Source organism: Guillardia theta (genome assembly GCF_000315625.1).
Source record: "Guillardia theta CCMP2712 unplaced genomic scaffold GUITHscaffold_196, whole genome shotgun sequence".
NCBI classification, from domain to species: domain Eukaryota; class Cryptophyceae; order Pyrenomonadales; family Geminigeraceae; genus Guillardia; species Guillardia theta.
Window position 1 is genome coordinate 89 of NW_005434480.1, and position 22,198 is coordinate 22,286.

The 22,198-nt window shown below is 54.4% G+C and overlaps 3 protein-coding genes across 3 annotated transcripts; 1 reads left to right on the forward strand and 2 right to left on the reverse strand.

The window, feature by feature from the left end:
- Positions 1 to 403: 403 nt before the first annotated feature.
- GUITHDRAFT_166560 (hypothetical protein) lies at positions 404 to 2,103 on the reverse strand. Its single transcript, XM_005819978.1, has 3 exons — positions 2,076 to 2,103; positions 1,345 to 1,736; positions 404 to 1,238 (listed from the first exon to the last, which is right to left on the reverse strand). Coding segments are annotated over exons 1-3 (1,020 nt in total). The 5' UTR covers positions 2,078 to 2,103; the 3' UTR covers positions 404 to 612.
- A 13,316-nt stretch (positions 2,104 to 15,419) lies between these two features.
- Positions 15,420 to 15,713, forward strand: GUITHDRAFT_81797 (hypothetical protein; the record flags this gene model as incomplete). The annotated part of the gene is made up of 1 exon (XM_005819979.1): positions 15,420 to 15,713. A coding segment is annotated over one exon (294 nt), but the record flags the coding sequence as incomplete, so codon positions are not given.
- A 3,318-nt stretch (positions 15,714 to 19,031) lies between these two features.
- GUITHDRAFT_53522 (hypothetical protein) lies at positions 19,032 to 19,754 on the reverse strand (the record flags this gene model as incomplete). The annotated part of the gene is made up of 1 exon (XM_005819980.1): positions 19,032 to 19,754. A coding segment is annotated over one exon (723 nt), but the record flags the coding sequence as incomplete, so codon positions are not given.
- Between the last annotated feature and the right edge of the window lie 2,444 nt (positions 19,755 to 22,198).

Below are 22,198 nucleotides of genomic sequence, written 5' to 3' on the forward strand. Positions count from 1 at the left end.
CTCCCTCTCTCTCCCTCTCTACTTCTCTCCCTCTCTCTCTCCCTCTCTCTCGCTATCGCTCTCGCCCTGCTCGTTCGCTCTCCTCCTCTCACCTCTTCCCCTCCATCAGCGTGCCGGACGAGGTCACGCTCTACCTCGAAGTTCATCTAAGGAGGATGGGAGTCTTCGTCAACAAGCCTCAGGTCTGCCAACCTTCCCCGTCTCTCCTCCCTCACTTGCTCCTTCAGCTTCAGGTCAACCACTAACGACCCTCCTGCTCCTGCCGTCTCGTCGCCAGAGGCATGATAGTCGTCCTGAGATCTTCATCAACAACCAATACACATAATCAACGAATCTGTTCATCTTCACAGAACCTAGACAGCGTAAACAAGGTATCTGTAAGTTCGTTGCACACAGCACACCATTTTTCAAAACCAAAGAGTGTTTTATTACATTTGGTTTGTATCGCTCAGCTTAGTGGTCATTGATTCAAAACTTGCTAGTGATAAGAGTTCTGCCAAAAAACGGCAGAGCAGATCTTCGACTGAAGCTCACCGCATGGGAGCTCGAGTCCAAGTCGCTCACTGTCCGTCCTTCCTGCATCAGTACCGAATAATCCCGTATAAATACAATTTAGAAACATTTGCGGTGGACAATGGAAGGGCCCGACTCATCGTACTCCTGCTTGGAGATCCACATCTGCTGGAAGGTAGACAGCGAGGCGAGGATAGATCCACCGATCCAGACAGAGTACTTGCGCTCGGGGGGAGCGATGATCTTGATCTTCATGGTGGAGGGAGCCAGGGCGGTGATCTCCTTCTGCATGCGGTCGGCGATTCCAGAGAACATGGTGGTTCCGCCAGAGAGAACGATGTTTCCGTAGAGGTCCTTACGGATATCGACATCGCACTTCATGATGGAGTTGTAGGTGGTCTCGTGGATGCCAGCCGACTCGAGTCCGATGAAGGAGGGCTGGAAGAGAACCTCGGGGCAGCGGAAGCGCTCGTTGCCGATGGTGATGACCTGACCGTCGGGAAGCTCGTAGGACTTCTCGATGGAGGAGGACTGGGCAGCGGTCTGCATCTCCTGCTCGAAGTCGAGGGCGACGTAGCAGAGCTTCTCCTTGATATCACGCACAATCTCACGCTCGGCGGTGGTGGTGAAGGAGTAGCCGCGCTCGGTGAGGATCTTCATCATGTAGTCGGTGAGATCGCGCCCGGCAAGGTCGAGACGGAGGATGGCGTGGGAAGAGCGTATCCCTCGTAGATGGGCACAGTGTGGGAAACACCGTCACCAGAGTCGAGCACGATACCAGTGGTGCGTCCAGAAGCGTAGAGGGAGAGCACAGCCTGGATGGCGACGTACATGGCCGGGTGTTGAAGGTCTCGAACATGATCTGGGTCATCTTCTCACGGTTGGCCTTGGGATTGAGGGGGGCCTCGGTGAGGAGGACGGGATGCTCCTCGGGGGCAACACGGAGCTCGTTGTAGAAGGTGTGGTGCCAGATCTTCTCCATATCGTCCCAGTTGGTGACGATACCGTGCTCGATGGGGTACTTCAGGGTGAGGATACCTCTCTTGGACTGGGCCTCGTCTCCGATGTAGCTGTCCTTCTGACCCATTCCAACCATGACTCCCTGATGGCGGGGGCGTCCAACGATGGAAGGGAAGACAGCTCTGGGAGCGTCGTCTCCGGCAAAGCCGGCCTTCACCATTCCGGATCCGTTGTCAACAACGAGCGCAGCGACTTCGTCATCCCTGCGCACAGAGGATTAGGAGCCTGCCATGGGAGAGAGCAGAGGATCGAACAAAGTACATGCATGCAAACGGAATACATCACAACAATAGGAAATCTTGCTATCGGCGCCAGCCATACAAGAGTTATCCAACACAACATCACTAGGGTACATTTCCAGTCTCGACACAGGCTACAGCAGGAAATCGAATCATTCCCTCACAGGAGGCTTACATTCAGGAAGATTCGAAATCAAAACAAGAACCATACAACATCACATCCATATCATTTCCATCATCTTTATCTCTGTACATCATACACAGCGGCGACATTCGCCATCTTCTCGCACCCCCGCCACTCACATGTTTTCGCTTCTCTTCGATGGTTTTGCCGCGTCGACACGTCGATATATACCCCCATGCCTACCCCACCCATCACAGAACCTGACCCACCCTATCTTTATCCTATCCTGCTCTCTTCTACCCCTCATATTTCCCTTTTTTTACCCCACCTTTTTCTATGACAATGGACAGGTGTACTCTGTACCACCCATGGGGGACCTCTGGTGACCACCCCCAACCCCGTCGGCCCTCGGGAGCGGCGTTCAAAATCGACGTTGGCCGAAATCGGATCCAAACTTTTCGGACCTCTACAGCAATCTTCAAATTTGACCCAAGATTTTGCTACCCCTGCATTGGCCTTTCTTGTATCATCACCCCTACGTTTGACTGTTATCACCCCCCATTTTCATTGTACCCTACCTATCGAAAGATTTTGAAATTTTGAATTCGAATTCAAACCTGAAAGCCGGCATCGACTTTGGATTCCTCAAAACGACTAGCCGTTGGTCTGAGAGAGGCATTTTCTGTGGAGTGAGGGGGTAGGGGTATACAAGTTCGAAGACGAACCCCTCCTGTCCTTCACGAGTCGTGACAACGGTGGGTGGGGTCGGCATTTTCGCTGAGGGAAAGGTGGGGGGTATTGGGACAAAGAAAGTATTTGGATTCTGTTTGAAACCAATACAAGTGAATATTTCAAAAGTGGAAATGCATGTTCAACCAACTTCATGTTTGCTACCTTCGATCATGCCGCATAGACGGTACTACGGTAGTACAGTAGCCGGCCGGGCCAGTGACTAGGCTAGCCGGGTCCCCGGGCCGCCCGAACACTGAGTTGGCCGCCGAGCTACAATGTGCGAGGACGCAGCACTGGCCCGGAGCACATGAGGGCATACACAGTGACACCCCGGCGACGGTCTATGACGGACGGTACTCCGATCCGCCGGATCGGACCGGACTCCGGGACCGGAGGCGGCTGTCGGACGCCTCGGCCCGGGTCGGCCGTCGGAAGTTTTCATGTCATGGAGCTAGGCTGTGGCATGCATAACTGGAGCTACTTCTGGATCGGCGAACAAGGTACAACTGCAAAACATCTTCAAATGCCCAAGTTGAAACGGATGTTCCAATCTCGCGGCAGCAATCTCTGGTCACAAGTTCTTGACGGTTCAAAAATTTATCTTTTGGTCTTCAAATGCCGGCGGGCACGCTCTCTCTCTCTCTATCTCTCTCTATCTCTCTTATCTTCTCTCTCTTCATCTCTCTTCATTGCACCCGCTCGCTATGCATCTCCCTTATCTCTTTACTGCACATCTAATAGCCCTGCATGAAAATCTTCTTCAGAATGGATGATGGAACGTATGCCAGCCGTGCCAGTCAGATAGCGCCGAGTTAACAAAAACTCTCCTGTAAACCAAGACGACTTACGTGGCGAGGCGGCCAATGTAGCGTATGTAGCCGTCTTGCTAAGGTCCTCTCATGTCTGGATGCTTGGGTTTCACATCCTATCATACAGTCTATCTCTCATGTGCTCCTCAATTCTGGTTTTGTGTGCATTAAACTCGGTCTTGAGCAAAAACTGTCTTGTTACAACTAAGGTCGATGTGATGTCTGCGTGACTTTGGACTAGTACAAGTCTAACAAACTTGTATTCCGTCGGTTATGGGCCCCGATTACATGCTCAATCATGTTGATCTTATATTTGGTTAGTTGAATTGTTTACTGGAGTTTTTTCTTCTTGGTATTGTTTTCCGTTGCTGTTGAAAATTCATGCAAATTCTATCAAGCTTTACTGGCACATTCGGATGATGTCTGCGTGACTTTGGTCGGACTAGTACAAGTCTAACAAACTTGTATTCCGTCACTGAGTGGCCGGGCGGCCGGGCGCACCGTCCGAGGAGCGGCCGGGCGGCGGCCCGCCGGACTCCGGGAGGCCGCCCGGCTCGCCGCCTCATCCGCCGGGATCCTCACCGAGGATGCCCCCGGGCCCGGCAACTCCCGGAGTACCGGAGCCTCAGAGTCCGCCGTGACGGTCCCGCCGCCCGGCCGGCCTCGGCGGCGGCAGTCCCTGACGGTCCGGTGACCCCGGTCGGGCGGCCGGGCCGCGGCCGCCCACCGTCGGTCACCGGGCCCGGTGACCGTAGTGTTGCCGCCGGGCCGGCGGCGGCAACTGAGGGGCAGGCTACGCCGTGACGCGTGACCATCCGACACCGTCAACCGTGGCCGGGCCGGGCCGGCCCTTTGACGTGAGGCTCGGTAAGGCCCACTGCCAGGCTGCCGGGACTCTGCGACTCTGTATCGGACAGGTCACCCGTGGCCCGAAATCGTACTTAATCCGGGCCGACTCGGTTCGTTCACGGTACTTTGGTTGTACCAGTTCCGAAATAATATCTATATATACACTTTAAAACTCTTGTTCACCTGATATTCACCTGCTTTCCTCTAGAAATTTTGAGTACCTGTCCAATGGATTTGCCGATAAAAATACATCGATACAATTATTATATGTCGAAGTTGGCGATGGCATTTCTACATGACCCTGGTTTTTCTCAGGACCCGACGTAACCAGGTGTGGGTGAAAGTCATTTTTCGTACGACAACTCAAAACTTTTCTGAGCCCATGTGAAGGGCCGCTTTGCTCAGCGCGCATGCAAGGCATGAGGCAGGTGAGGGTGGAAAAGCTGATGATCGGTGCTTGTTCGCAAGTGACATCACTGATGACAGATGCAGATGTCGGTATGGCTGCTTCTTGCTTGCTGCTCGTCAGCTGTACATGCCGATCGGCAAACATTCACTGTCGGATCAATCACCACGGTTGGAACCATAGCCGAGATGGCTCAGCTGCACTTCGACTATGGCGTGAAGGATCTCAAGGCGACCAACTTCAAGATCTACTGGGGTCAGCTTGGAAACACCCTGACCAAGTCCAAGCAGACCAGCATTCTGTCTCCTGGGCATGTGGTCGAGGTTTACATGCCCGGCTTCACCGGAGGGTCGAACTTCTTCGGTGCATCTCGTGGAAGCACTGAGAGCACTGAGAGCACGATCAGCTGGATGTCACAAGAGAACAGCGTTGTGATCTCTCAGTCTGTACAAGAGCCATGGCAGCAAGCCATCTCAAGCGACCTGTCGCTGTCTGTGAGTGGACCAGGAGCAGTTGGATGCATGGGAATCGTCGGAGATTTATCATCGAATGCTTTCGACCTGAAGCAGCTCCGGGCGGACGTGTTTGACTACTGTGAGTGGAACGATCAGCGAGAGATGCTGCGTCTGAGGCTGAGCAGCAATGCGCCTAGCACCGTGACAGGAGTCTTCATAAGCAAAGTGAGCATGTATCTCAACTATGACACATCATCCAAGCAGAACGGTCTGGGACCTCTGCCGCCTCTCGGAGGCATCCACGAGGAATGGCATCAGATGGCCTTCGTGTCTGTGTACGAGAAGCCCGCAAGCACATCGATTGACTGCACCGGAGTGAGTCTTTCCGCCTTCGCCAGTACCACCTGCAGCACTGCAAACCTCGTGTACCAAGTACCGTTTGACAAGTACAAGTCACAACGCTTCGGCTCTGACAGGCCAAGACTTCCAGTGAGGAAGGAGGCCGGAGCTGTGGGAGTGACCAAGAACCCCACGTTTGTGTATGCTGCCGCTGCAGGGAACACCGACGGCATCAGCCAAGCCGTGTGCATCACTGTGACGATCGTACCATCCATGACCATCTACTCGTCTCCGACATCGTCTACTCCTACAACCTTTACGATCTCCGGGCTGACAGGGTCTGGTACACCAGATTCAGTCACAGCCTTGTATCAGAACAAATGTCAATGTGAAAGCACTCAAGCAGAGCTCTTCCCAAGCAGGTTCCAGTCTGTCAGCTACGGAAACCAGGTTGGAAAAGCCGACTTTGTCCAAGGGGCGGGCACCTTGACGTTCCAGCTCTTGCCAGGCATGTACATTCAAGCAGGGGAGGTTGTCATCTTCTCGTTTCAGCTCAAGACACCGGGAACAGTGTCAGCAGCATCTAAGCCCATCTCTATCTCAATGTCTGGCACATATTGCCAGATCTCTGACTTCTGCACGGGATCTACCGGTCAGTCCATCACCCTCAACCCGATCACTTTCAGTCTCTCGACGAAGATTCTTCAGGCGGTTGGAAATAAGATCGGAGCAACCATGTTCCAGAGCTCGTCTGACACAGGCTCCTTGTCAAACATGTTTGTGACTTTGTCTCCCAACTTCGATATCCAGACCTCTTCTATCCTGACCTTCACTGGTCTGTGCGGGACTCAGGAGTCTGGTACCAAGGTGAACATAGTTGGTAACAGGTTTGCTGGAGGCAATCCTTTGACGGACAAGTGCTCCACCTCGTCATATCCGACGGAGGTTGACATTGGAGATCCAAGTCTTGGATACACCGGGTCGACGATGGACTGGAGCCAGTCGTCAGGGACCCTCAAGCTCACCCTGAACCAGGCTCTGGCCGCGCGAGGTCACTATGCCTTCGCATGGAGCTGGAGGGTGTCAGATAGGGAGAACTCTGCATGTAACATGACGGTTTCGTTGACTACTGGGCCGAACCAGGTTCAGAACGAGGCTGTGACTAACTTCGGAGGAACAGTGGGTCTTGTTGAGAAACCGTCGTTTACCAAGTACAAGATCGGACAGGTTACTACTCGACCCGACGTGACGAACTACATCTGTGTGACATTGAAGACTAACTTCAACCTTCAAACATACTTGAATGCTGGGATGTACTACGTAGCAAGCATCACCTTGCCAGGCCTGTCAGGTAGCCAAGCGCAGGACAACTCCAACCCGGACATTGTCAACTGCCCTTCTTACGACTGGAACACTCACTCACTTGTAACGCCATCAAAGGCCAGCACTGCGTACTTCACCAGCGCTCTCACTGCTGGAGAAGTCAACAAGGTTGCATACTTCGCAGCTGGCATAGCCAAGTTTGTATTGAACCCAGCTCAGAATCTCCCCTCAGGCCATGAGATCAAGTTCGCCATTCCTCTCAAGAACTCCAAGGTCGCGCAGCCTTGCCAGACGGTCACATTGATGTTGAATGCCTTGTATCAGAGCCAGAACGGCCAGGTATCATACACGACGACACAGACGGTGCAGATGGTTGTATCCCCTGTGAATCGTGCCTTGCAAGATGGAGAGATGGACGGGGATGCCTGTCCTTTGAAGGTCTACGATAAGGGCTTCCTCACCCGGTTGATCAGTCAGCAGACCCCTCTTATCCAGGAGAACAACGTCTTGACTATTTCTCTCCGCTCTAACGTTGATCTCGGTCTCAACGGTTTCGGTGCAACCATCACCATTGCGGGCTTGACGGGCACAGACACCACGCAGACGTCACTGACCCCGCAATCGCTGGCGTCAACAGACTACTCTCCGATTATTCAGAAGACTGAGTGGTCTCAGTCCAACGGTCAGATGATCATTCACCTTCCTTCATCTTCCACTTGTCAGATGCCTATCAAGGGAACTACCACCAACTGTATGATGGCTGGCTGGACCTATGTGCTTCAATATTCCTTCATTAATGGCAAGACGCCGCAGTCAAACCCGACCGTGTTCATCTCAGCTTCGTTTGCCAGCGGCGAGCAGACCAACTCACAGACGGCAACTCTTCCGCTTTCCAGCTACAAAAACCCTCTCGTCTTGACGAGCAATCTGTTCAACAAGTACGACATCGGACAGTTGTATCCTGCGCCAGGTGCAGTCAATCCTGTCTGTGTTACCCTCAGGCCGAACAAGAACATTATCAAACAGACCAAGTTTACTTTGACTGGGCTGCCGATGTTTACTTCCACGTCAACTGTTGACTTTTACGACGAATACGGAATCAGCCCGCTCTCAAGCACGTCGCTGAGCGGATATTTTACAACGATCTCGGGTAACAACATCGCAAACAAAGCAGATTATAACAACGGAAACGGTGAGATCCAGTTCCAGTTTGTGACCCAGACGCTGGTGCTGGGAACCAAGTACAAGTTCTGCTTCCGTATGATCAATCAGAACTCTGCCTACTACAACGGAGGATCGTGTCCTTCTGTGACGTTGCTTGTCAGCTCCAGTGACGCGCCGGTGGCAGCTCCTGGAGTGCAAACGTACACGATGAAGCAAGACACGGGCAAAAGAGTGTACGGATATCCGTCGGTCCCGTCAAGCTGCGCGGGCTACATCGTGGACCCCTCGTTCCCGCATGCGACCATTCGCTCCAGCTCCAACGTGACCTCAAACACTGTGTGGATGACTGTGGAGCTACAGCCCAACTACGCCTTGACTATCAGCCAGGCGGTGACGGTCTCATCGCTGACTGGCTTCTATGCCCCTCCTCCCACCTTCACCTGCTGGATCAGCAGGAATGGCGAGTATGTCAATGTGGCTTCGAACACAGTCAGTGGAAACATCCATAGTGCAGACTTCACCTCTACATGTACTTTCAACCAGAACGAGTTCAAGATTACTTACCAGCAGTCGACCAACCTGCCTGTCTACAACCCTTACTTCAATGTCAACGCGATGAGATCGAACGGCATCTATGAGATTGTTGTGCTGTCAGGCGGGTCTGGGTACACTGTGCCGCCTAGTGTTGTGATTTGCGGGTCTGAGTTCTACAAGAACTCGGTATGCACTGGAGGCAATGTGATGTACGGGGTCGGACAGGGAGCGACTGCCACAGCAACGATCTCGGATGGAGCGGTCACTGCAATCACCATCACCGACCCTGGACATGGATACTACCTCACACCTGTGGTCATCATCTCACCTGCAGCAACTGAGACTGGAACTATCACTGCAGCAAAGGCGCAGGCTTATCTGTACGACAGGGGCGTCTACACGGTGCAGTTTCAGATTCAGAACCCGAGTTCGGAGCAGTCTGCTCTCGCTCTGTCCATTCAGGCTACGTCCAACTTCCCATCGCAAGCCATTGTGTCGGGATCGCAGACCAGCGGCTTGCAGATGACTGCGTCCTCTTCGGATGTCGTGCTCAACATCGTGCCGCAGACCCGCTTGTTTGCGGGCGACTCCTTGTTTGTCAACCTTCCTGCCTACGAGGTGGAGGAGTCCGGGCCTCTGTTTGGAGTGCAGTCATCTAGCTCGGCGTTTGAGACTTTCACCTCACAGTTAGAATGGGAGTTGTTTGGCAGCTCCGAGGACAGGGCGAGGGCATACTTGTCCAAGGGTTATGTTGCCGATGGTAACAGGCATCGATCGGGCGATGCGGACGTGGACGGAGTGTTCGTGTTGTCACCGTCTGACGACGGCTACGACAAGAACAAGGACCTCTGCTGGAGCCACAAGCAGTGCCCTTGGGGAGCGTCGGACTACGATGTTGGAAGGCAGTCGTCTTACACGCTGTCGAAGGTTCGATTCGCGGGACCAAGCCCTCTGGGGTACACGCATGAGGCTTGCTACACGGCTGACTTGTCTGCATCGGCATCGGACTACGTTGGTATGCAGATCTCGTGCAGAAACAACGCTTTCACCGCAGCAACAAGCGGGTCATCCGTGACCGCCATCAAGGTCAAGTCCGCTGGGCTGTACACCGTGACTGCGCAGGCATCTGCTCAGACCGTGATGATCTCGCAATCAGATGCTGGCGCTGCTAGCTCTGCTTCAGCCTCGATCTCTTACCAGGTAGCGCAGCTCTCGCTCAACGCTGGGACTCTGGCGAACTGTCAGAGCATCACATTCACTGCAGCTGCTGGAACTCAATTGATCGCTGCCAGCGCCCAGGTCGTGATGTCAGTTGTTGCTTCTACAACTGCACCCGCGTACAGAGTCGAGATCACCAATCCTGGTTTGTACACGACCTTTCCTACTGCAACTTGTACTGGAACCATCCCCCCCACCCTCAACCTGTTCATGTCCGTAGCCACAGTCAGCGTGACCAGCCAGGGCAGCGGGTACGTGACCATCCCATCCGTGTTCTTGTCGGCCGCGCCTACTGGGGTTACCCAGACAAGAGCACCAGTTTTTGAAGTGATCATGTCTACGGCCAACCAGAATGTCATCACTCAAACGATCCTCGATTACAACCCGTACTACACTCAGACCCCCTGCTTCCTTGTGGGGCAGGAGTTTCCGTCGTCTTTCTTGAGCGACTGCAGCATCAACGTGAAGGAGAACGTCGGCAGGTACACAGGAATGACTGCCATGATCGGGTCCAACGAGTACTTGATCAAGCAGGGAGCAGGAGGAGTGTACTGGGTGGTGGACTCGAGCGGAAACAAGCCAAGGAACATTGACATTGCCAACAAGCCCTACACCATCTACACTCAGCTTGAGTTGATCGTTGCCAAGAGCAAGAGGGTGGAGCCTGGCGAGTCTGTGTCGATCACCATACCTGGGTACAGGTTCAAGTCGTATCCTGAGGACGTCAATGCTTACATCACTCCATCTACCGACGACGCATCCAAGACTATCGCGGAGAGAACAAGGTACTACTTCGCTACCTCGCTGCCGGTCAAGAGCTCGTACGTGAAGGGATACGGAGTGTCGGGGATGGTCATAACCGGCGGTACGCTCGCGGGAGACTGCTACATCAAGTACGTAGAGGGTCCTCAGAGCATAAGAGGAAACAAGCCGGAGGTACGATTTATCGCTGGGGCCACGTCCAAGTTCGAGATCACTTACGCGGGAAGCGGATACACCTCTCCTCCGCGCTTCATCGGTCAGTGTGTGACCAGCACGGCAGTCACGATCTACTTCAACGGAGTTTTCTTGTTGTCTGGAAATACAGGGGTAAGACGCGTTGAGGTGACAGTACAGGGAAACAACTGTCGCCCAGGAACTACAGTCAATATCGAGTCTCCAAATCCAGCTGGGTCCTACATTGATGGCCTGACGGGGTTGACTTATGTAGGTCAGCAAGCCTCAGCTGTAGTCTTGCTGGAGGGAAACAGCGTGTCTCAGGTGGCGCTCCAGAACGGAGGTAGTGGATACATATCAACTCCTTTGGTTACGTTTCCGGCTACATGCAATGCTGAGGCGAGGGCGTACATCTCCCAGAACTTCTCGTCGAGCATTGCGATGAGGTACGAAACAGGCAACACCTTCTTGTACGACTGGAGCAGAGAGCAGACCGACACCTTGACGGGCCTTTACTTGTCTGAGTTCTCGTCTGTCTCCTTGTTCTCTCTCGAGACGGCGGCAAGCGGGTCAGCAGAGATCAACTCTGGGTACGTGGCAACGATTGCCATTACTCACGCTGGTACAGCCTGCATGAGCCCGACGGTGATCGTGTCCGCACCTTCAGGGATGCCGTCGAATGCGCAGGCAAGGGCAGTTGCCGCCACAAACGCAGGCATCCTGGCATTCATCAACGTGACATACGGAGGGTATGGATACACGTCAGCACCATCGGTGATCATCAAAGGTTGCGGGGCTGCGACTGCGAAGGCCTTCTTGAGCTACTCGAACGTCGATGTGCTTGTGGGCGGATCAGCCTCGTTCTCTAGCTACAGAGGAATGCGACCACTCCAAGTGACGCAGTCGTCTGCCAACTCGTACAAGACTGTCAACCCGGTCACGTCTGCCATGGACTCCCCGGTCCTGGTCGGCTTCAACGAAGCATGCTCCAATGGTCAGACCGAGGCATACCAGCGGGATCAGTCTACCTACAAGAACTCGCGTGTCACCGGAGTGACCATGTCAAGCGCTGGAGCAGGATACACCTTCAAAGGCACCACCGTGACCTTCTCTGCCTCGCCGCTGGGCTCCTCCAACATGTACGCGACTGCCAAGGGTGTACCGACGTGGTCGTTCCCTCCTACAACCACCTCCAATGGGGGCACTACAAACCTGAACACGAACGTCTTGCTGTACAAAGGGGCTGCTCTGTCGACAGCAACCGGATGCGACAACATCGTCTTGATGTTCTCCTACCCCGAGAGGGCCGGAGGAGCGCAGCTTCAGATCCAGATCAACAGCGCCGCATCCAGAACCTCTCAGGTCATTCAGCAAGGAACGGGCTATGCCTCGATCCCGTACGTGTACGACATCAAGTTCTACTCTAACGGCCAGTTCTTCTTGAAGGATGGATACACGGGCACCAACGGGAACTGCATTCCCCAGTACTTCGCTATCGACGTACCTCGGTTGACTAATCTCGCATCGGGCGTTGGGTTGGTCATCGACGGCGTGTACATGACTCAGGGAGGGTACGGGTATGACATCGCTCCCACCGTGACGTTTGACTGCAAGTCATGTACCATAACCTCACAGGCCGTGGCAATCGCCAACATGGAGAGCGGATGCTTCAATGGTCAGTGCACTCAGCCTTCCTACGCCAACGCCTTCTTCTCGCCTGTCAACAAAAACAACCTCCAGGTCTGCCAGGCGACCAACCCGGGAGCCAACGACTACCGCACGCGCAAGACGCTTCAGATGCGAGTATCCTCGGGTCAGTCTGGCATCCAGTACTCGTCGTCGATGGCGTACGCGGCGAGAAGGAACCGAGGCTTCATGGCATCGACTGGATCGCTGAACTTCTACGTCTCATCTCAGAACCTCCTGTCAGCCATGTGCACACCACCTCAGGTAGTCGTGGAGCCTCCGATAACCATGTCGGGTGTCCCCGCACAGGTCGAGCTTGTGGTCGAGAGCACGAGGGCCGACAGCTATCTCTCTCAGAGTCCAGCCACAGCCGCTGATCTGCCGGCACAGGCCGCACAGTACAAGCTTGCTGTCCGCACTGTCAACCCGGGCTCGGGATACGTAACTGCCCCCGCTGTCTCCTTTGTGAGCGTTGGGAGCACACCATGTTCTACGACTGGCCTGGTGGTCGCAGCGGAACTGCAGGGAGGCATGTCGGTCGCGACTGTACAGACAGCTGCTGCTCCGTTGTACATCTGCCCAGCACAGACGTATTACCTCAACCCCACTACTATGACCCTCTCCACCACTCAGACTCAGGGGGCTGCGACTATCACCTGGGATCGTAAGGCCAATGCTCCATACGTGGTTGACGGCGGCTACGGGTACTCGTACGGCACCCAGTCTGTCACTCTCTCGTGGGCATCGTGCGGGTCAACTACAGTGGTGATCTTCTTCGAGGACAGCAAGTCCCTGGATGGCCTTGCGCCGTACCCGTCGTTCTGGCCGGGAGACATGTCGGTGGATCAGTCTACCTGGAGGAATCATGCGGGAGAGATCACGGGCGTTGACTTCATGTACGAGTCTAAGCACTTCTTTTCCAACCCGACGGTACCGACGCCTCAAACCTTCTTGAACGTGAACATCGCGGCTCGAAGCCTGAAGCAGGCTGGCTTGTTCTCATCGAGATCTAACGATATGCGGGCAGCAGCCAGTGTCTCATTCGTCTTGGAGGACGCCTCTTGCTTCAAGGCAGGAGATTTGATTGAGATTGACACCGAGATCTTCAAGATTGGAACGGTGACCGGCAACATGATCACTGTTAGTGAGAGGGCGCTTGGAGGAACACAGTCAGCTCAACACTTTCCCGGAGCGAGTGTCGTCTTGTTCTTTCCTGGCACGGCACTTGAACAGACTGTCGGGGCATCCGTTGCGGGAATGATTGATACGTTCTATGTGGCATCAGCGAGTGGGTTTGCCGTTGGAGTCTCAATTGCGATCGATGACGAGTTCATGCTGGTGGCGAGCGTTGACACGACCGCCAATACTCTGAGCGTGTACAGAGGATACACACAGGCGGAGGGAACAAAGACTCCATCACATCAAGCAAGTTCACTGGTGGGACTCTTCAACCCCAAGGCTGCAGTAGCAAAGACCTCGGCCTCCATCACAGCGACTGCCACGTCTCTCTCAGTCTTCACCACGAGAGGCTTCACGGCCAACACTTACATTCAGATTGATAACGAGATCATGCTGATCACTGCCTTGAACACGGGCTCGTTCACCGTTCTCCGCGCTCAGGCTTACACTCAGGCAGCATCGCACGCATCTGGGGCCGAGTACAAGGCCGTGAGCGTCGAAACAGTCTCTTATTTGCCTATTGCGTTGAAATCTGCGCTGTCTGAAGCTGCGACTGTTGTGGATTTGAACGTTAGCAAGACAGCATCGCTGTTAGCACAGGGCGCCAATATCCTCGTGGAGAATGAGATTATTTATATCTGGTATGTGAACGAGTCTGCAAACACCATCACTGTCTCTAGAGGACAACAAGGTTCCATGGCAGCCGCACACAGCGCGAGCGCGGAGGTTGTATTTCCCATTAGGGCTCAGAACCTGATTGATACCATCATCGGGGCTACTGGCGTGCTTCAGTCCATCTCAGGCAGCAACTCCGGCTTGTACGCACGTCCTCTAATGACCAACCCCGGCACTGCTGATGCTACCCCGATGTTGCACCTCGAGGGCATCGCAGTGATCAGCAGCCCAACCAAGCTCCAGAAGGCCCCTGTGCTCTCCCTCAACTACCTCGCTCCTGCCTTCACCCCTTACCCTGCAGTAAACCAAGACCTGATCGCTGCTTCAGTGTCCTACCCTGTCATCTACAACCCAGCCAAGTATAGCACCGACCCGCTCTACTACCAAGACAGGATGGACGGATACGACTTGATGTATCCCCACTCCTCTGTGCTACAGAGCAGCTCCAACCGGATCAACGGAACAAGCCCGGTCTACATCTTCGACTCGTTTGGACAGATGCTGGGCGATCACGTGGTCGGCAGTGAGAGCATCGCCGTGACCCTGCAGGCTCGTACCGCCCCGATCACCACCAACCCCGTGACCTCTACCACCTCATCTTCGACCTTGACAACCAAGACATCGTACAAGGTGACTCAAGTGTCTCCTAGCCTGGGCAGCGTGTGGGGGCCTCCTTCCAAGGTCTACTCGCCTTTCTTGGGCTACTCCATCAAGTCAGTGGTGGCATCCGGGGTTCAGTCTCCAGCTACGCTCAACGCTGCCATTACCGCAATTTCCATCTCCGTTGAGCTGACCGTGGCTGTCTCGTACATCACGGTATACAGTTATATCCGCATTGACAATGAGGTAATGAAGGTCACGGCTGTCACTGAAAATACCCTGACCGTGGTCCGTGCTCAGCGGTCAACCTACGCAACCACTCACGCTCTAAACGCCAACGTGTACTCGGACTGCATCGGTCGACTCTACGCCGAGCCGAGCCTGGAGGGAGGAGAGCCGGCCATCCTCGACTTTAGTGGGAGCTCAGTGACGGTGGTGTCGGGAGGCAGCGGATACTTGTCAAGCTCGCATGTGTATGCCTGCGGGAGTGCTACGAGATGTGACTATGCTACAGCCCAGGACAACACCTGCTCGCTGACCTTCACTGCCAGTCTCGGGCCCGCTGTGACTGAGGTGTATCTGAACGATACGGTAGCTACGAGAGCTCTTGGAGGGCAGATGACAGGACTCACTTCCTCCAGCAGTCGATTCTTCTTGTGGAAGACTCGGCCGAGAAAAGTTTCAATAGTCTCTACATCATCAGCTTCATCAAATACAAACAATTCCTCCAACAGCTCTAATACTCTCATTTCAGTTTGTGGAGATGGGATCAAGTCGCCTAGCGAGGCTTGTGATGACGGCAACACCCGGCCTTACGACGGCTGCAGCTCTAACTGTACGATCGAGCGTCTCTGGCGATGTGCCGACGTGAATCAGATCTCCGTCTGCCAGCTCATCAGCCTCCCGAGGTTTGTCACCCTCCAGCTCTACCCCAACACCTCCTTCACCAACGCTCCTTGTAGCTACCAGGTGACCGTCGAGGCGAACTTCTACTTCAAATTAGGGGCCCCCATCGCAGTGAGAGGTCTCCCTATTACTTCCAACGCCAGCACCCTGGACATCTCCAGCACTGACGTGTCCCCAATGGCATCTTGGAACCTTACTTCTCAGCTCCTTATCTTCAACGTGTCGAATTCCAACACCAACGCCACCATCCTCACCTTCACCAGCAGAAGTCCACCAGCCCCCTTGAACTCGATCAACGTCCAAGTCTCTTGCATTGATTGTGTCGCTGACTTGCCGAACTACTCCGTTCCAGTCTTCACTTCCACCCAGCCTCTGACATTCAAAACTCTTCCTCCTTCCATTTGCTCGGGCTCAAAGTTTGGTCCCAGCTGTGAATACACCTGCTATGGTACTGTGGTTGTCAACAGCTGCGTTTGCTCAGCTGGACAGGTCGGGTTTCTATGTGACCAGACAGCCACGCTGAACCCAGCCCTCAGCACCCCTCCTCAGGTCGTCTCCAGCTCGGGTAAGAACCTCACCTCTTCCACAGGCATCGGGGTGGAGATACCTGCTGGAGCTCTCGTTCAGAGTGTCACCATTTCAGTCAAAGTCTACGAGGTGTCAAACCTCGACCTCGGCGTTCAGCAAGGCTCCATAGACCCGGCGGGCCCTCTTGTGCAGTTCGAGCCATCAGGCATCCGATTCAGCAAGCCCGTCAAGATCTTCACACCCTACGACCCCAGCAGGATCTCAGGAGGAAAAGTCCCGTCAGTCTTCTACAACAACGAGTCAGCGTTCCCTCCATGGGAGCGGCAGGAGAGTCAGGTAGTGGCCGGGAAGACCCTAGCCGTGGCGTCGGTGCTTCACTTCTCTGGCTACATGACCATGGCCGCGGACCCTTTGCTCATCACTACTCCCAACACATCGCCCAGCTCTTCGATCACTGAAGGAGGTCAAAGTGACCAGTCTGTTCCCTCCGTCGATTCAAAGGGATCGAGCAAGCTTGGCCTGATTCTCGGACTATCGCTCGGAGCTGCGGCGCTGCTCATGGTCTCACTGATAATCTTTCGACTTCGCCGCATGCGAGCGAAGGCTGCAGGGACGAACATTCCTCAGAATGTACGGCTAGGATCGTTCCGCGGGAACCCACCAAGTCATCAAGCGCAGCAAAGGGAAGTCGAAGAAGAGGCGATGACGAACTCCAACGCTTTTGATGCTTCAAATTCCTCATTGATTTTCGGGATTCCCGTAGAGGAACGCGATCTCTCAGACCAGGCGTGAGACAGCTGTGATGTATCTGTATCTCTAACAGTGATACATCACAGCTGTGATGTATCTGTATGTCACTCAACCACCCAGTTGCTGTCAACGATTGAAACCAAGGAGCAGAGCATCTCGACTATCAACTCATGCTGATGGACAACTTCCATGACACCTGTCCAGCCGGCGACTCAAGAGGAAAAGAACCATGTCAGTTCTTCGGGCACTACGACCAGCGACAAACTTGGATCATCTTAATGATCGATGCGGATCTCTTGTATGCCAGTGTAATCTTAGAATAGAATCCACCAAAGTAAGTAAGCTGATTCAAAAGTTTGATTAATCAAAAGCATCCAGCCATTGTTGGCTGGTGCTTGTACAATCTAAGATCCTAAGATTGTTCGTGAAAAAAAAAGGGAGAATATTATCTCTTCTCTCCTCCCATTTCAATCCCGTTTCCACTCTTTTGGTCTAGTCTACTTTCTCTTCTGATCTTTTCTGATCTCTTCTTATCTCTTCTTCTCTTTTCCCTTCTCCCTCTGAGGAAGGGATTTCCTCTAATCTGTCAATAACTGGATTTTCTACTTGATATTCGACACTCAAAGAAATCTGTTCTGCATTTTCCTTTGGGAGATGAATTTTTCTCCATAATGTTCATGGGCCAATACCTGTCTCCTCAACTCCAGTGGTGGCAGGAGAATTCGCTCTCCTGGAATCTTGTGCCCGCTAGCAAGGAGCCCAGTCGTCTGTCATTCAGGGACGCAGTTGATAGCACGATGTCCCTCCAGGATGTCTTGGAGATCTTTAGAGACTTTGAGGCTGAGATGTCACGTTGGGATCCAAAAATTTTAATCATCGTGGATGCCGCAAGAGATTTTATTCCAATGACAAATACCGATATCCCACGAGGAGTTGGAGACATTGGGAGGATGTCAAAGAACTGCACGCTGCTATTCACATGTTGTGAAGGTCAGACTGCAGCTGATAAGTCAATCTTCATGAGATTGCTCTTGGATCCTCGAACAGGAATCTTTGCTCCCAAGAGAGCGCTTGACCTTGCACTATTGTCCTGTGCGCGAGGATGTCGTGAAATACAAGCATGCAATCTCATCGATGCTCACAAGAGCGGACGTTGAAAGACAAGGAGGAGCCCGGGGTAGAGATTGATCTAAATGTGGATACCTCTGACTTCTGCTTCACTCTCGCCTTGTTTGTGTCAACCATGATAGTCCCGCTCACTTCCGTCTCACCCTGTCCGCTAACTCGCACCTGAAAAATGCAGCTCGTTACCAAGTCCAGGTGGACTTCAGCTGATTCCGACGAGGCCAGATGCTAGAGTTTCTTCGAGTCCTCCATTGTAATCCCTTTCAGTGCCTAACTGATTGACCGGCAGCGCGAGGGAGCTGCGAGACTCGTTGGGAGGAGGCAGCACGACAGAGGCAGGACCAGGAGCTGGCGAGCAAGACAGTACTAGAGGGCTGGCAGCTGAATGCGGCCCGAGAGTTGGACTCGAAGGGAAGCAGTTCACTGTTGCTCCCGGCTCACTGACTGCCGGTACTCCTGGCAATACATACGTGAAGGAACGAACTTGATTGATACGATTGATAAGAGAGAAAGGGACAAGTCGGTCGAGCCCGTTCACTGTTGACCCTCTCTTGCCTTGCAACAGACATTATCAGAAGCATATCTGGTTGTAGCAGTAGGAGGTCAACGGTTCAAGAACAGGTGGAAGTACAAGGTAAGATTCATGTTAACATTTTAATCGACACGACTGGATTGGGAGGAGAGCAGCACGGAAAAAGTCTGATTCTACCTTCCCCTCTTCCACCAACCAAGACTCCCTCCTCCCCACTCTAAAGGTCTCACAACATTTCACTCACCTGGTGTCTCTGCTTCCCCACTCTGAAGTTGTGACGACATTCTCACTCACTGACCTTTCAAACCCTCTGATCTCTCCGCACGTCCCACACTACCATCACAAGTGCCATCTAGAACTCACACGCTCTCGTCTCCTCCCTCCTCTCACTCGTTGATCCCCAGACTTTTGAGATAGTCAACGATCCCCAGCAGCCCACCCCAGCTGGCCCGTTGTGCACACGTGAACCCGTGCTTGTCCTTCTCTCTCAGCAGCTCCTCCCCGCACATTTCCTGCAGATATCGCAGCATGTCAAGATGTCCGCCTTCGCTCGCCGCATGCGCGCATGTCATCCCATCATCGTCCTTCTCTGCCAGCAGCTCCTTCCCGCAAGTCTCTCCGAGGTACCGCAGCGCTTCCAGCTGCCCTCCAAGGCTGGCCGTCAGCGCACACGTCTTGCCTTCCGAGCTCTTCTCCTTCAGCAGCCCCTCTCCGCAGGTCGCCTTGAGATAACGCAGCACCTTCAGCTGCCCTCCAGCACATGCCCCGTGTGCGCATGTCTCCCCATCATTGTTCTTCTCTCTCAGCAGCTCCTCCCCGCACGCCTCCTTCAAGTAACGCAGGACGTCAACCTGACCTACTGCACTAGCCGCATGCGCACAAGTCAAGCCATCGTTATTCTTCTCCCTCACAAACTCCTTCAGTTTCTCCTTCCCACACTGAGCCTCCACGCTCTTCAGCACCTCCACATGTCCAGCCTCCACCGCCCAATGCCCGAAAGTCTTTCCTTTCTTGTCCCTCGCCTTGAGGTCTGCTCCTGCCTCTATCAGCTCCTTCACGCTCCCGGCCCTCCCCAGCATCGCTGCCACATGCAATGCTGCCCTGCCATCCTCCAACCGCGCATTCAAGTCGCACCCGGCGGCCTTCAGCACCGGGATCAGCTCCCCCTGCCCACGTACCACCGCTATGACTGTCGGGGGTTCAGTTTGCTCGCCAGAGATTGACAGGCCAGAAATCTGGCACAGCCTCTTGCTCAGGTCTCGTCTGCTGTTCTCATCCGCTGCATTCAGCGAGCTGATCTGCTTCAGCAGGCTCGCCATCGTCTTCCAGCAAACCGACTTCATCGTGTCTCTTGCAAGCTCGTCACATCGCTCGTCTCCTGTGGTGTCCTCAATCCAGTATCTGAGCTTGTTGATCGCCATGTTCTTCATCGAGTTGTACAGGTCGATCGCATCTTTGAACTTCCAGTCGTCGTTGTACCACTCTGCATCCTTCTCCTTACTCACTTTAACGAGCTTCCAGCATTCATCCTTGATCGATCTCAGAAGCTTCTTGTAGTTGTTCAAAGAATCAGCAACTGCACTGCTCAGCCGCTCCTGGATCCTCGGCTCCCACTCCACCAGCTCTCGCTCTACCTCCCTCGCGATGTTCTCCATCAGCCCTACGTACAGCTGCTTCTTCTTCCCTAGCGTCTCTTCGATCGTCAAGCTCATCGTGTTCGCGTTGATCTTCAGCTCCAGCACCTTCACCCGCCTCCCCTCTACCTCCCTGTACCGCGGCGTCTTCACCACCTCCAGGTACGACAGCGGCGGATACAACATCTCCCCCTCCCCCGGATACTGAGACACAAACGTCAAGCTCGCCCCCCGGTCGATCGCCCCGCAGCTGATCTCGAACACGACCGACTCTCCCTCCTCCCCGGCGTACTGCATCGCCGTCCTGACGTCTGTCGTCGTGCTCAGCAGCCCGTACTCGACTCCTCCGGACACCCCGAGCTTGTCCTCGTTGAGGAAGCTCTCCGGCAGCTTGAGGCCCTTCAGTCCAATCCACACTTGCCGATCCTCCGGCAGAGGCGTGTGACGAGACAGCTTCACGACGCCGCTGACGATGCAGTGGATGGTCGTCGTGTACCTGTTTGCGACTTTGTCTGGGGCCCTGAGGGAGTTGTTATACTTGTCATACATCGGCCCTGTCACCATGTCAAGCTTGTCAGTCATCCCCGCCTCCTCCCTCCTCCCTCTCTCCCCTTCTTTGTCTCAGCCCATGCTCCTTCTCCCTCTCTCGCTATCTCTCTCTTACCTGTGTAGAGCTGCAGCGCGATCAGCTCCGCCTCCTGTAGCCCCGCCTTGATCGCCGTGTCCAGCGCCTTCAGCTCCTCCATCCCTCGGATCACCCGCGTCCCGTCCGACAGCCTCCGCCTCCTCTCCGGGTCTGTGACGTTGAGCCACTCCTCCTTGGCTGTCGTCGTGATCCCGTAGTTGCTCGTCGTGAACCCTTCCTCTGCGTCCTTGCCCTTGCAGTGCTCCTCCTCTATCGCCTTCATCAGCTCCGTCTGAGGTAGCCCGATCCGCTCCATCAGCCCCCCGTAGTACTCCTCGATCTTCCCGTACACGGCCTCGCGTATCTCCCCGCTGCCTGTACCGTCTGACGCGTTCACCGCAAACTTGCTGTTGTGCGACGTCGGACTGTCTCCTCCCGCCCGCCCTCCTGCCTCCGCCGGCCTCCTCAGCGCCTCCTCGAGCCTCCTTGCTATCGCCGTCTGCCATAGAGCCGATAGAGCGCTCTCCGTCATCCCCTGTAGCCCCGCAAGAGGACTCGCCGCGCTCCCGCCGGGGATGCACTCCGCCATGACTCGGAGGATGTTGAGGTCGCCGAGGCTGCTGGCCTTGCGCTCGAGCTCCCACTCTCTTGCGACTCTGACCTCGTAGTCGTCGTACGTGAGCTTGTCAGGGCCTTCATGGGGCATGAGGGCCGACGCGTCTAGGCCAAGAGCGAAGCGAAGCTTGTTGTGGAGCTTGGAGGATGGCTGGGGGTTGTCGAATAGCTCGCGCAGAGCAGATTTGATCTCGTCGGTCAAACGCCATTCCCCGGCTCCCGATGGCCTCACCTGTGTCTTGTTTGATGGCTGAGTCGTAGGGCTGGAGATGCTTGACGGGATCGTCTTCACATTTCCTTGAGGGGCTGGGGGATCTTTGACAGTCTGCTTTCTCAGCGCGGCCTCGAGCTCTGAGATCCTTCTTGTCGCTTCCTCCAACCTCTTCTTGAGTAGCGAGTCATCATGACCGTCCTCGGGCTTCACTTTGGACGAGAAGCAGGGGAAGCAACTCATGTCCCTTCCTCAGCCCAGGGAGAAACCTGCTACAGGAGCTTACATCAGCCGGCTTCAGATATCTCTCCTCTCTTCCTCTCCCATTCCCATTCCCTCCTTCTCTTTCCTTCCTTCCCTCCCCGCCCCCCTTCTATTCTCTCCCTCTCTCTCTCTCTCTCTCTCTCTCGCTCTCGCTCTCGCTCTCTCTCTCGCTCTCTCTCTCTCTCTCTCTCTCTCCTCTCCTCTCCT

Bases quoted from the DNA above. Each gene is read 5' to 3' on its own strand.
- GUITHDRAFT_166560 (XM_005819978.1), bottom strand. The intron at 1,239-1,344 runs GTACGTCGCCAT...CCCATCTACGAG, and splicing joins GACCTTCAACACCCGGCCAT to GGATACGCTCTTCCCACGCC.